At 43.3% G+C, this 15,530-nt stretch overlaps 1 protein-coding gene across 1 annotated transcript in view; it reads left to right on the top strand.

Moving 5' to 3' along the window:
• The window catches only part of srpx (sushi-repeat containing protein X-linked), a 59,552-nt gene continuing 44,022 nt past the window's right edge, over positions 1-15,530 (top strand). Inside the window, exon 1 of the mRNA XM_078408692.1 lies at positions 1-211. Coding sequence (XP_078264818.1) covers positions 145-211 — 67 coding nt within the window. The 5' untranslated portion in view covers positions 1-144. The remainder of the gene's footprint in view (positions 212-15,530) is intronic.

Below are 15,530 nucleotides of genomic sequence, written 5' to 3'. Positions count from 1 at the left end.
GTTACAGCGCTTGGACGTCAGGTAGCTGTGGACGACTATGCCTTGATTCGGGAAGCGGTTTCCGGTAAACGCGGCGTTGACTCGCAGTAGTTTTAATGCAAACTTTTTTGTAAACGTTAGAAAGCGAACTACCCAGAGCGCAGTATGCACATTGTCACCAAATGCATTTTTCTGTCCGCTTTCTGCATTCTTACAGCGGAGGCATATGCAGGTATGTGAGATGCGAAATTTTGTAGTGCTCCAGATGTTTTTTTGTTGCAATTTTGTTTCTTGCTTGGGAAAGGGTCCGACGCTTTCAGTTTATCGCCCAACTGCTTCCTGCAGAAAAGTGGGGTTGTATTGTGTTTCCAGGGCTGATTGCAGATATGCGTGCGTGTGCATGGAGAGTTGGGAAGTTTTAAAAGGGGGTAAAAATAAAATCCCGTCAAGTTCACGGTGAGTGGATTGAAGTCATTTTTATTGGAGAGTCGGTTTTATTTGCAGGGCGGGCGAGCAACATTGATTATTAGCTTCGCATTGTTGGGCTGGAGAATGCTTTAAAAAATGCACTTAGCACCGGGTTTGAAAGAGGATGCGAGAGAAAGCGGCGCAGTTCTTGAGCGGAGACGAGGTAAGGTTAGGAAGCCTGTGTGTGAGTGGCAGAACTTGTCCCTGGGACTCACTGGCGTCCCCGGTGCTCAGGCAGCGGCGGCGGGGGCGCGCGCGGAGTGGCAATTGGCGACGCGCGCCCCGGGGATCCCTGCAGGCGCGTGGGCAGGCGCTGCAGCCAATGCATTGCAGTCCGCCCGGGCACCCGCCCGTCTACCCACACCATCTCGGAGCAGCAGTAATTCGGGTAACATAGCTGTGGTTTTGGACTTGCAGCCAAACGTGGAAATGCAGACTGAAAACAAGCATAGAAATGGCAAGGAGCTGCATGCTCATGTGTAGGGACGGTTAAACCATTAAATAAAATCCGCACACATGAGTGGACCTGGCAGCGCCAAAATAGTTGCACTTTTCCTGTTAATTTAAATCTTTTCAATAGGTTCAGTTCACTTCCCTTGCCCGTGCATTGAACTCGGCCCCACTTTGAGGCTCCTGGATAATGAGTTAAAGTATCATCATTTGTGATAAAACTTTGGGCCACGTTGGCCACACTCGCTGGAGCATAAAACTTATCTTCAACCCACTATGATTGTAAAAGTATTTTGACCACTGCTTTCCCTGTTTGCATTTTACTGTTTGCATTTCAGCTCTAACCTCCCATCAGAGGTGGAAAGTGTTATAGATGTGCAGGAAGAAAGTGCTGAGTTACACTGAAAAACACAAAAAGCTGGAGTAACTGCAGATGCTGGTTTACGCTGTAAGGATTGTGGCAAAGAAAGGGAGATGGTGGAAGGAGTGAAAAGGGACATTTGTGATATGACAAGGGATGGTGGTTCAAGACAAAAATGGGTGGAAATTTATCAGTCTGATCAGGAATGGTCTTGTCAGAATCGATCGTTTATAAAAATAATAGACTCCAAAAAAAGTTTTGAAATCCGTACACTCAAAACTAGTGTGTCATGTACACAAATGGTTTGGTTTAATTTCCTCTGATGTTGTATAGCAAGTTGGAATCAGGCAGCTGCCTCCTGGGGTTAAATTACATGCTTGAACTAAAACGGTATCCCGACATGTAATTGGAAATGTCTTTTTTCAGGAGGACAAGTTGACACAAAAACAAACTGCTTGTTAAATCTGCCAATTTGAGCAAAGATGCCTCTTGGCTCCACAAAGGAATCTGGTCATTCAAGGTAAAGACGTATCTCACATGTTCCAATGTCCAGGAGTGTACGGTGTATTAGAAATTTAGTGCATATAGGGTAAAACAAAGAATCTGGTCCTATTTGTGCGATTAGTGTTATGGAAAGTGAGCACTTCCCGTTTTAAAATATGGAATATAACAATCTGATATTTTCTAAAGTTGTAAATTTAGACTTTAGTTTGTTAATCTTTCATGTGACATGGATGTACTAGCAAGACCAGTATTCAGAAGATAATTGTGAGGCGCTGCCTTGAATTGCAACAATTTATGTGCTGTTCGGAAGGCACTTGCAGGATTTCAGCTCAGCAATAGAAACCTTATTGTGGCTTTCGTCCTTCTAGATTATATAGGATGTGTTTTGTTGATGTGAAAGATACAACTTCTGGATGCGCTGGGACGCATCCTCAGTGATGTGACCTGGGGTCATCGGGTGTTTCGGGCCCCACAACATCAGACACCCTCGCCCAGGCGACCCAGCCGGGGTTGATCAGACCCCGATTTGCGTCCCAGCAGCAACTGCCCATGGATCAGCCCTCTTAATAACTACTCTGCAGGGGTTGGGAGACTCTGGTTCGTGGATGGACTGGGCTCTGTGGGGTGAGTCCTGGCCGGGCTCCTCCTGCGTCTCACCGGGTTCAAGGCCTATGCGCTGGACCTCTTTCTCCTTCTCCGAGCATTTCATTCTTGCCTGATGGCATTAGGCCTTTCCGTAGCTTATTGGATTTCTTTCTCACGAAAGATACAGACTGGGGTGCTAACCCATCCTGTCCCGGGTGCCGTCTTTCCTTGTTAGGGAAGAGATCGCAAATTACTGCATTGCTATCGTAGTTGGTACTTCAGGCACAATAGGTCAGGCAGCATCCATGGGGAACATGCATTGGTGACGCTCATGCATAGGTACACTCCTGGACATTGGAACATGTGAGATACGTCTTAACCCTGAATGACCAGATTCCTTTGTGGAGCCAAGAGGCATCTTTGCTCAAATTGGCAGATTTTTTTTGTGTCAACCTGTCCTGAAAAAAGAAATTTACAATTACATGTCAGGATACTGTTTAAAGGAAATTACCAGGACTCGAGGGACTGAGCAATAAGGAGATGAGGGAGAATGAGCAGACTAGGACTTTATTCTTTGGAGCACAGGCTGAGGGGTGATTTTATAGTATACTAGAAAAGAGGGCCCGTTGGGCCCGTCCCCACACCCCCCATTCTCTCCTCCCCCAGCCCCACTCTTACTCTCCAAGTGTGCCCGTTGGGGAGGGCCCGTTGGGCCCGTCCCCACACCCCCCATTCTCTCCTTCCCCAGCCCCACTCTTACTCTCCAAGTGTGCCCGTTTTTTTTTTTTTCCTAATCAGATGTTTGTTTTTTTTTTCCTAATCAGATGTGCAGTACTTTGGTCAACGTGGGTTGTTTTTAAATGTGCTATACAAATAAAATTGACTTGTGGGCCCGTCCCCACACCCCCCATTCTCTCCTCCCCCAGCCCCACTCTTACTCTCCAAGTGTGCCCGTTGGGGAGGGCCCGTTGGGCCCGTCCCCACACCCCCCATTCTCTCCTTCCCCAGCCCCACTCTTACTCTCCAAGTGTGCCCGTTTTTTTTTTTTTCCTAATCAGATGTTTTTGTTTTTTTTCCTAATCAGATGTGCAGTACTTTGGTCAACGTGGGTTGTTTTTAAATGTGCTATACAAATAAAATTGACTTGACTTGACTTGACTTGCAATAACAAAAAAGACTTCTTGGAAGCTTTTCGAAACAATGTAGCCGTCACAAGCTGAAAACTAAATCCTTGCAATGTGCTATACAAATAAAAGTGACTTGACTTGACTTGACTTGACTTGCAATAACAAAAAAGACTTCTTGGAAGCTTTTCGAAACAATGTAGCCGTCACAAGCTGAAAACTAAATCCTTGCTGAAAACTAAATGATTTTCTGTAAACTTTTGGAAACAAATGTAGCCCCTTGAAGAAAAGGGTTAGAAATGAAAATTTAAACTTTAATATCTCTCTAGCTTTAAAAAGGTAGCTTCAATTTGAACGAAAGTACTTACAATAGTTGCCCAGGTTAATGGTGAATACGGCGGTACAAAAATCGTAGCGCTTTGGTGTACCGTCTTGGAGGAGTAGGGTTTGTAAGTTAAAGCCCAGGTTAATGGTGAATACGGCGGTACAAAAATCGTAGCGCTTTGGTGTACCGTCTTGGAGGAGTAGGGTTTGTAAGTTAAACTTCCGTACATACACACATACATCCCTACATACGAACGCAGAGTTTTAGTATTATATAGATAGATAGATATAGATAGAAGAAGATATAGATAGATATAAAATCATGAAGCAGATAGATAGGGTGAAACTTTTATCCAGATAGAGGAATCAAGAGCCAGAGAATATGTTTAAGGTAAGAGTGGAAAGACTTAATAGGAACTTGAGGGGCAACTTTTTCACACAGTGTGGTGGGATATATGGAATGAGCTGGAATGACCTGCCAGGTAGATGAGGCAGGTAGTACAACAGCATTTAAAAGACATTTGGACAGGTACATGAATAGGAAAGATTTAGAGGAAAACGTGGCAAATGCAACAGGTGTGATGAGTGTAGGTGGCTCATCTTGGCCGACATGGGAAAGTTGGGCCGAAGGGCCTATTTCTATGTTGTATAACTTGACTATGTGTCATATGCACTGGATATGAATCGTAACATTGAAATTCATTGCTATTATACTGAACTCTGCAATACAATATCTCCTTTTAATTTACATAGAGCAGTACATTACAAGAATGGACCCTTTGGCCCACAATGCCGAGCTGAACTGATCTCATCTGCCAATACATGATCCATATCCTGCAATTTCCTGCACTTCCATGTGCCTATCTAAAAGCCTATTAAACGTCACTATCGTATCTGCCTCCACAACCACCCCTGGCAATGCGTTTCAGGCCCCCACCACCCTCTGTGTACAAAAAATATGCCCTGCACATCTCCATTAAATATCCCCCCTTTCACCTTAGAGCTATGGCTATGCCCTCTAGTGTTGGACATTTCCACCCTGGGATAAAGGTTCTGACTGTCAACCCTATCTATGCCTCTCATAATTTTATATACTGCTATTAAGTTTCCCCTCATCCTCCGACTTTCCAGAGAAAACAATTCAAGTCTATCCAATTTCTCCCTGTAACTGAAACCCTTTAATCCAGGTAGCTGTTTACTGCTTCAGATGTAGGTTTATTAAAGCACATTATAGGTTATCATTTCTTAAATAAAATATACAATTTAAGAAAAAAACATGCATATGTGACGCATGGTGCATTCAAAGTAATTAAGTAAAAAATAGAATATGTCAATGTTAACAGAAATATTTTTTGTTGTTGCATTTATTGTTATGTGTACAAGTACCATGAGGTATAAGTATGATGAAAATCTTGCTTGCAGCAGCATCAGAGACTTAGATCAACACAAGTCATGCATGACAGGGAAATGAAAAAGACTGCAAAAACAAGACACAAGTGCAAAACACTATGAGAAAAATAGTCAATGGTAGTGGTCCATTACTGGGGCAGGATTAAGGTTGTGCAGGTCAGTTCAAGAATATGATGGTTGTAGGAAAATAGATGTTCCAATTTGGACTCAATGCTACTTTCTTGCTAAATTCCTTTGATCCTCTAACAGTTTAAATTCTGTCAATATATTCCTTGTATTCAACAACTGCTCTCGAGGCTAGGGAATTCCAAAGACCCACTGAGAGAAGAGATTCCTCTGTGTGCATCTGAAATGGGTGATTCCTGATTCTAAACCTGTGCCTCCCAGTTCCAGATATCTCATCCAGGGTAAATGTCCCTCTCAGCCTCCACCCTGCCCATCTCCTTCTGCCTTGTGTTTCAATGAAATCATTTCTCATTCTTCTATACTCCAATGAGTGTTGGCCCAAACTGCTCATATTTCTTCATGTATCAACCCACTTGCTCCAGGTGTTGATCCAGAGAGTGGTTCCGGAGCCTTGCAAAGTTGCATATTATTTACTTCAAACACCGTGGATGATAGGCCAATTTGCCATTAGCTTTTAGAAACAAGAATTAGCAGATGCTGGTTTACACAAAAGCTCACAAAAAATGCTGGAGTAACTCGGCGGATCAGGCAGCATCTCAGGAGAACATGGATTGGTGATGTTTCAGGTCGAGACTTCTTCAGACTTTACTGAATACTTGCTGTACTTATAGGTTAACAATGTGTTTCATGACTAAATCTCCCAGATCCTTATGTACCACATTGCTTTGTAGTATTACTCCATTTAAAAAAAAATGCTTTTACTTCTTCCTGCCATTGTGGATAACTGCACTTCTTCCCACAATAAGAAAGCAGTTAAATGATAACATGACCAACATGATTAAATAGAATTACAAAACCCATTATAAATATATTAGAAGCAAGGGGGTAGTGAGGGAAGAGTATGTTCGCACAGGAACCAAAAGGAAAGTCTTTGTGTGGAGGTGGGTATATGTGTGATGGCCTGAATTAATATTTCAGTATTCACCAGGGAGAAAGATAAGCCAATTAACCTACAAACCTGCACGTTTTAGAATGTTGCCTGGGTTTCAGCACTTAAGCTACAGAGAGAGGTTGAGCAGGTTGGGTCTTTATTCTTTGGAGCGTAGAAGGTTGAGGGGGGACTTGATAGAGGTTTTTTTAAATTTGAGAGGGACGGACAGAGTTGACGTGGGTAGGCTTTTCCCTTTGAGAGGGGAAGATTCCAACAAGGGGACATAGCTTCAGAATTGAGGGACAAAAGTTTAGGGGTAACATGAGGGGTAACTTCTTTACTCAGAGGGTGGTGGCTATATGGAATGGGCTTCCGGTGGAAGTGGTGGAGGCAGGCTCGATTTTATTATTTAAGAGTAAATTGGATAGGTATATGGATAAGAGGGGATTAGAGGGTTATGGTCTGAGTGCAGGTAGATGAGACTAGGTCAGGGAGAGTGGTCGGCGTGGACTGGTAGGGCCGAACGGGCCTGTTTCCGTGCTGTAGTTGTTATATGGTTATATGGGAGGAAACTGGAGCACCCACTGGAGAAACCAGAGAAAACCCACGCAGACACAGGGAGAATGTACATACTCTACAGACGGCACCCGCAGTCAGCATCGAACCTGGGTCACTGGCATTGTAAGGTAGCAACTCTACCACTGTGCCACAGTGCTGCCCCTAAAGGGCCTGTCCCACTTACGCGATTTTAAGTCGACTGCCGGCGACTATGCTGTCGCCGACAGTTCGCTGGGGTGTCGCGGGCATGATCGTGAAGAGTCTTCCAAAAATCGTAGTGGATCTCGGCGCGTCACTGAGAAATCATCCTGTTTGAAATTTCTCGGCGATAGCTGGCTTGTCGCCAGGTATCGTTGCTTATTGCGGGCGCTGTCGCATGCTGTCCCCAGGTTTGATAGGTTCTCATAGATGCATTTAGAAGCACATAATATTAAAATAAGTAAAGTCATTTCAAAATACCATAAAATGCTTGTGTTTAACCAATTTATTTACCGTCAGGACATTTGACAGGTAGATTGGAGGCGACAGTTTGACGGTCAGGTAAGCGTGGGAATTTTTGCGATGTTTATGGCCATCAGCGATTACATTTAAAGTGGGCTCCCAATCCAGATATGCCACCCAGAAACCAGATATGCATCTCCCTTACATTTTCAAAGAATACCCACACACTTTTCACAAAAATCCACTTCACCACTTAAAAATATATATTTTTTAATACAGCTAGTAGTAAACTGGAAGTAAATCCAGTTTATGCCTTGTTACAGTGAAGCTTGGTTTTTAAGTAACCCATACAAGGTGTTAATAGTTCAAAACTCTCAAGTACTTACCGACTTGTCAGTGATTTCAGCGAAAATGAGGATGCCGTAGAAGCATTGACAGCGTGGGAATTTTCACGATGTTTATGGCCATCAGCCATTACATTTAAAGTGGGCTCCAAACCCAGATATGCAACCCAGAAACCAGATATGCATTTCCCTTACATTTTCAAAGAATGCCCACACACTTTTAACAAAATTTCACTGAACCACTTTTTAATTAAAAAAAAAAAATCCAGCTATTAGTAAACTGGAAATAAAACCAGTTTATGCCTTGTTACAGTGAAGCGTGGTTTTTAAATAACCCATACATGGAGTTATAGTTCAAAACTCTCAAGTACTTACCGACTTGTCAGTGATTTCAGCGAAAATCAGGATGCCGGAGAGGCATTGACAGCGTGGGAATTTTCACGATGTTTCAGAAGACGTAGTCTCAACCTGACTCGGCATTGTCGTGGTCATTGTCGTCGGGTAAAAGAAAATTTTGGCGATCTGCTACGACTTTGATAGTCGCCGGCAGTCGCAAAATAAATCGCCTAAGTGGGACAGGCCCTTTTCACTCAAAGTCATGTCTGGTTATCTGTACAAGTTGCTGCCATTGTATTTTCCAGGGTGCCAAATCCAGATGAAAGTAATTTTAAATTGAGGAGCAAGACAAAGAATTATAGAATTGGCTTGTCAATTAACACCTGGAGATGATAACATTCATGCATGGGTCTTTTATTTTTGAAGAATACCTAAAAAGTAGAAAGAGAATGATTATACTTTAATTGGGGAATTCAAAAGAATATTCTACAGTTACATGAGCTCGTCAGATGGTTTGTTATAATTGGAGGGGTAAGATGAGCAATGTTTATTTGGACCTGCACTGCAAATATGTTTTGTTCCAAGTTGGCTAACCAGTTGGCATGTAAACTATTTTGGAACCAATCTTTTAGCTTTAAGCCAATTTTTTTTCAATGTTACTGTTTCCAAACTATCAGCCACTTTTAATTTGCCTGTTATTTTAACTAGTAATTCACCAATGAAGGGAGTGGATAGGCGGCGTTGTTTCAGGTCAGGACCCGTCAGGCTGGTGGGGATCGGGCAATGTCAATACTTTCTGCAGCCTCTTTTATTCTTGGGAGTTTGAATTACTGCACCAGGCTGTAATGCAACCAATCAATGTGCTCTCCACCATACACCTGTAGAAGTTCAATAAGAATATTCATTAACGTGCTGAATCTTAAATTTCCAAGGCAGTCGAGGTGCTGGTGAACTTTCTTTGTGATGTAGTCAAACGGGATGAAAAATGCAATATTATCTCTCAATCAGCAATCGACACATCCTTGATTCAATTATGCCAGCTGCTCAACAAGAAATTTCTGATTCAGTGTGCATTTATGACCCAAGTTGATATTTTTGTGGAAATTTAGTTTAGTTTTAGCTTATTGTCACAGATACTGAGGAATAGTGAAAAGCTTTTTGTTGTGTGCTGTCCAGTCAGTGGAAAGACTGTACATGATTACTATCAAACCGTCCACAGTGTACAGATATAGGATAAAGAGAATAATGTTCAGTGCAAGATCAAATTGAGTAAAGTCCGATTAAAGATAGTCTGAGGATTTCCAATGAGTAGCTCAAGGCCGCTCTCTAGTCGGTGATAAGGTGGTTCAGTTGCTTGATAACGGTTGGGAAGAAACTGTCCCTGAGGTATTTGTGGAGGATCACATTACCTTCATTTCATTCCATCTTTTTTTTGCTTGCTTGCGAATTTTATTTTCAATACAATATATTTTGGCTAAACCCTTTATCAGAAAGTAGCATTTCCAAAGCTCCATCAATGATATTTTGAAGTTGTCATAGATTCTGTGCTCAATTTCTGATCTCCGAATTCAGTGTGTTGAGCAACCTGCCTCGGAACGAAGATCTCTACCATCTAATGCAAGATTATCTTTCCAGTGAACGCAAGCTTAAATTCATCAAACCGGCCTGCTGTAAACAGGTACCAACAGGCCTCAAAGGTTATGTCTCTATTTAAAGCATTTCCCTTTGGTAAGCTTTTTGTCAGTTATCCCAGTCTTCCTTCTGCTTTTGATGTCTAATTTTATTTGATAATCATACTTCTGAAGTGACTTGGGTTATTTTATGGCAATACTATATAAATCAAATTGTTGTTATTGAGTATGTTTGGTCAAGCCTCAAAGGCAAACGTCTTTCCATGAAGGCTTTGTTGATAGTTGCAAACTCTCTCTCTGAAGCACTCATGTATACATTCCCAACTGAGTTGGCTATTGCAATGTATGTTTTGAGTGGGATGGAGAGAGCTGGCCAAATGTCTCCTATTTTAGAGATTCTGGTATTTAGATTATTGGGAAGAATTCCAGATGGAAGTTTCCCAGGATATTGCCTAAGTTTCAGATTGTAGCAAGGTGCCAGGGGAATATTTTCTGGACGTTCAAGACTCCATGCCATGTAATTACTGTGATTTATTTTGCAAACTGAAGTCTACAATGCCAGACACTAAGACCCCCTAACAATAGCTCTCTCGGTCGATATTCACTGTTAGATTGAAGTTTGAGTGGATTGCAATCATTCATCCCTGACGATTGTTTCATCTGCTACAAGGAAAGGGCTGGAACTCGTTTTAGCAGTGATATCTGAAATTTATATAGAATACGGTTTAATGTGTTGGCTCCAGAAGGGAAAACAACTGCCAAAATATAAAAAATCTTTAAGTAGGAACATAGAAAATAGGCGCAGGAGTAGGCCATTCGGCCCTTCATGCCAGCACCGCCATTCAATCCAAAATCAGTTCCGGCTTTTTCCCCCATATCCCTTGATTTCCTTAGCCCCAAGAGCTAAATCTCTTGTGAAAACATCCAGTGAATTGGCCTCCCCTGCCTTCTGTGGCAGAGAATTCCACAGGCTCACAACTCTCTGGGTGAAAAAGTTTTTCCTCGTCTCGGTCATAAATGGCCTACCGCTTATTCTTAAACTGTGACCCCTGGTTCTGGACTCCCCCAACATCGGGAATATTTTTCCTACATATACCCTGTCCCATCCTCTAAGAATGTTATATGTTTCTGTAAGATCCCTTCTCATCCTTCTAAATTCAAGCGAATACAAGCCCAGTCGATCCATTCTTTCATCATATGTTAGTCCCGCCATCCTGGGAATTAACCTGTGAACCTACGCTGCACTTCCTCAATAGCAATAATGTCCTTCCTCAAATTACTAGACCAAAATTGCACACAATACTCCAGGTGCGATCTCACCTGGGCCCTGTACAACTGCAGTAGGGCCCCCTTGCTCCTAAACTCAAATCCTCTCGCAATGAAGGCCAACATGCCATTGGCTTTCTTCACTGCCTGCTTTACCTGCATGCTTACTTTCAGTGACTGATGTACAAGCAAACCCAGGTCTCATTGCACCTCCCCTTCTCCTAATCTGACACCATTCAGGTGTTGTAACAATGCTTCTTGGCAATAAATCTTACACCGTTGGAAAGCCTGTTTATTTCCCTTTTAAATGGTGCCACATTTGTAAGGAACGTGCATTTGTGGGATGAGCAGCAGAGCTGAGTATGTGGGTTGCGCCCATGAAAAATCTGCCAAATCTTCTCTGCCAATGCCAAACAGCTTATTCTGCCATTGACTCTTGTTCGGTGTTGTTTGCTGGATTGGATGATTGAAGTCTGAAGAAACAAGACATATTGGCAATTTAACAATTTATTCATTTAATAAACAGGAGCCTCAGTAGCGTGTGGAAGAACCATACACAGCCACAACAGCCTGGCACCTCCTCCTCATGCTGGTCACCAGCCTGGTCACACACTGTTGTGGGATGGCATCCCATTCTTCAACCAGCATTTGTCGCAAGTCAGCCAACGTGGTTGTGTTGGTCACTCTGGCACGAACAGCACGCCCAAGCTGATCCCACAAGTGTTCAATGGGGTTGAGGTCAGGACTGCTGGCAGGCCATTCCATCCTCTCCACTCCCAAATTCTGGAGGTAGTCTCTGAGAAACCCTGCTCTGTGGGGGCGAGCATTGTCATCTTGGAGGATAGAGTTCGGTCGCAGACTGTGGAGATATGGGATTGCCACTGGTTGCAGAATCTCATCTCGATATCTCTCTGCATTGAGATTGCCTCCAATGATGACAAGCCTCGTTTTTCCAGTGAGGGAGATGCCGCCCCACACCATCACGCTGCCTCCACCAAAAGATGTTACTCTATCGGTGCAGCAATCAGCATAGCGTTCTCCGCGTCTTCTCCACACTTTGACCCTATGATCCAACTGCCGTAGGCAGAATCTGGACTCATCGCTGAACATAACGTTCCTCCACATGTTCAGGTTCCAGGGCACGTGTTGCCGACACCAGCGCAAACGGGCCTGACGGTGAAGGGCAGTCATGGCAGGCCTCCTGGCAGCCCTATGAGACCGGAGATCGGCTGCGTGCAGTCTGTTCCGAATTGTCTGGGCAGAGAGCCGTCGACCATATCGTCCTGCAAACCTTGACTGCAAATCTGTAGAAGACAGCCTACGGTTCCTAAGTGCTGACAGGGTGAGGAAACGGTCTTCTTCGGGTGTCGTCTTCTTGGGACGCCCACTTCGCGGCCTGTCTCTGACATCCCCCGTTATATGGAACTTAACCTTCACTTTGGAGATGGTACTAGGGCTCACTCCAAATAATGCCGCAACTTGGTTTTGCGGAACACCAGCTTGAAGTTGCCCTATAGCACGGGCCCTACCCAGATCAGTCAAACGTGGCATGCCGATTCTTGGAGCAGACACCTACTGACCACTGTAGCAGGGCCCATGCTCACAGATGCTGCCAATCAGGTGCCAATCAGGCACCTGATTGTCAGCACCTGGGGGTACCAGAAGCTCAAAACAAGAGTCAATAGCAACAGCAGAATAAGCTGTTTGGCATTGGCAGAGAAGATTTGGCAAATTTTTCATGGGCGCAACCCATATACTCAGCTCTGCTGCTCATCCCACAAATGCATGTTCCTTACAAATGTGGCACCATTTAAAAGGGAAATAAACAGACTTTCCAACGGTATAAGATTTATTGCCAAGAAGCATTGTTACAACAAAGAAATAATCTACCAAACACAAATCTCCTTACTTTTTGTGCTATGTTTATATTATATCCCTTAACTACTATGTGCATTCAATTCATCCACCTTATTTCGAATGCTCCTCGCATTAAGGCATAAAGTTTTCAGGTTAGTTTTTCTTATCTCCCTTCTATCTTTTGCTTCTGTCCTTTTATGGCCTTCTGTCTCCTTGCATTGGGTCCCATCCCCCTGACCTGTTAGTTTAAACGTGACCTTTCCTATACTCTTTCCCGTTAGCTGCACAGATTGGCATCCACGTTGTTGATTCCACCCCCCCCCCCCCCCCTCCACTTTTTAGTTTAAATCCATCCGTGTGGCACTAGCAAACCTGCCTGCCAGAAAACCTGCCTGCCTGCCAGACTTGTACAAAAGGAACCTTCCAATTAAGGTGCAACCTGTCAGTTTTTACAGGTCACCCCTGCTCTAGAAGAGATTCCAGTGATCTAGAAATCTAAATCCATGCACCAACTTCTCAGCACCCCTGCACCAACTTCTCAGCCACACATTCAGATCCCCTATCTGCCTGTTCCTACCCTCACTAGCACGAGGTACTGGAAGCACCCCAGAGATAACCACCCTAGAAGTCCAGCTTTTCAGCCTCCTATCTAGTTCTCTATACTCACGTTGCAGAACCTCATTCTTACCCACGTCATTTGTGCCTATATGCACAACTACATCCGGCTGCTCACCTTCCCTCGAGGATGTTCTGAAGTCGGTCTGAGACATCTTGGACCCTGGCACCAGTGAGGCAACACACCATCCTCGAGTCTCGCCTGTCGCCACAGAACCTCCTTTCCGCACTTTGGACAATGTAGTCACCCACCACTGTGGCTCTGCCTGACATCGGTCTTGCTGGTCGAGTCTCAACGCTAGGATTCGAGTCATAGACCTGTCCGCCAATCGGACTGGAAGTGTTGTCTGCCCCGACAGCTCCCAAAAAATTCTTTAAGGTTGGAGAGGGAGCAAGTAGGTTGAATGACCTGTGGTATCAACTCAACGTTGGCTTTGGAAATGAGTTTAATGGAGTAGATGCATTTTTCAGATTGTGAAACGGAGAAATGAACATTAAATGAAAAATGTTTCATCTGATCGCCAATTGTATTTAAGTATACAAATGTACCTCTACTGTAGATGTAACCAGTTTATACGGAAGGAAAGAGACAAGTCTCTAATTTCCAGGATTTTTAATATGTTACCCATCCCTCTTCCTTGGCTCCAAATCAGTTTCAGTTGTGCTTTTTCTGAATTATTCATAGGATCGCAAGTCTAGATTGTTTAGATTTGTAGGCTCGGGTACTTCAGATATAGAATCTACACAACTTTAATAATTGAAAATTTAGTTAGAAAGTCCATTATACAATTTATTTACCAAAAGAGAACCGAGAGCCCCATAGAGCTATACAACACGAAACAGGCCCTTTGGCCCACCTTGTGCTGCCAACCAAGTTAGCATATTGGGCTAGTCCCATTTGGGACTACCACTTAGTGGGACAATAGTGATGTTTGTAATTATTTCTACTGACTCAGTTTTATTATTTTTCTTTTAAAATTCCAAATTTTCAATACATCATCTGGTGCAAGAATGAGAGAAGGATGCACTGTTCAGGGAAACATTTAAGCGAGGCCTCATCAGATACATTTCACAATCCAGTCAATATTTATTCCTCAGTGAACATTGTTTGTACAAGAGAAGTGTATTGTACAAGAGAAGTGTATCAGTCTGAAGAAGGGTCTTGACCCGAAACGTCACCCAGTCCTCTCCCGAGATGCTGCCTGACCTGCTGAGTTACTCCAGCATTTTGTGAATAAATACCTTCGATTTGTGCCAGCATCTGCAGTTATCTTCTTATACTAGAAGTGTATTGTCGTTTGTTAGAGGTTTGCTGTGTACAATATTATATTTCCTACTTTACAACTATGGCTATACTTCAGAGGTGAACACAAAATGCTGGAGTAACTCAGCGAGTCAGGCAGCATCTCGGGTGAGAAGGAATGGGTGACGATTCGGGGGGAGGGGAAGGAGAGTGTGCTGCACCAATGCAGGAGAGGTTTGGGCCCAACAATAGACAAAGGTGCAGGAGTAGGCCATTCAGCCCTTCGAGCCAGCACCACCATTCAATGTGATCATGGCTGATCATTCTCAATCAACGGGTCCACTTGGTCTAGTTCCCAGTAAAACTCTACTGCTAAGTACAACTGTATATCTCTTTAAAACTCAAAGACTATTTGCTGTTAAGTAAATTCTGGGTAAAGTCAGAGTTCAAGTGCTCCTAAGGCAACAGTTACCTAATCTTCCTTTTTGAATAAAAAGTACAATTGATGCATTTGTAGGTGACACACTATGACTGCTGTTTTATCTGAAAAGTATAATGTGCTCAAATTTCTAATAGTGGTTTAATGTAGTAGTTAAATCTTACTTAGACTCTTGGTAATGAATCAAATGAGTTTAAATTGCATTTTAATTAGTAACTTAGTGTTATTACCACATAAATTGTACACCAAAAACCAAATGTTCCTCACTCACAAGCTATATCCAATTCTTTCTCACTTCATCTCTCTTCCAACTTGCAATACCTACCCAACCACCACAATCAGTCTGAAGAAGGATCCCAAACTAAATCGCCACCTATCCATGTTCGCTAGAAATGCTGCCTGACCCCGCTGAATTACTCCAGCACTTTGTGTCTTTTTTTTGTAAACTAGTATCTGCAGTTCCTTGTGTTTCTAATCGTAGCCTTGGTGTCTTGCCTTGGCAGCAAAAGTGATCTTTCTTCCTCCAGTGGAGCAATGT

Source organism: Rhinoraja longicauda, chromosome 12 (genome assembly GCF_053455715.1).
Source record: "Rhinoraja longicauda isolate Sanriku21f chromosome 12, sRhiLon1.1, whole genome shotgun sequence".
NCBI classification, from domain to species: domain Eukaryota; kingdom Metazoa; phylum Chordata; class Chondrichthyes; order Rajiformes; family Arhynchobatidae; genus Rhinoraja; species Rhinoraja longicauda.
Note: the sequence above shows the minus strand (reverse complement) of the source record. Positions and strands in the feature narration are given on the sequence as shown.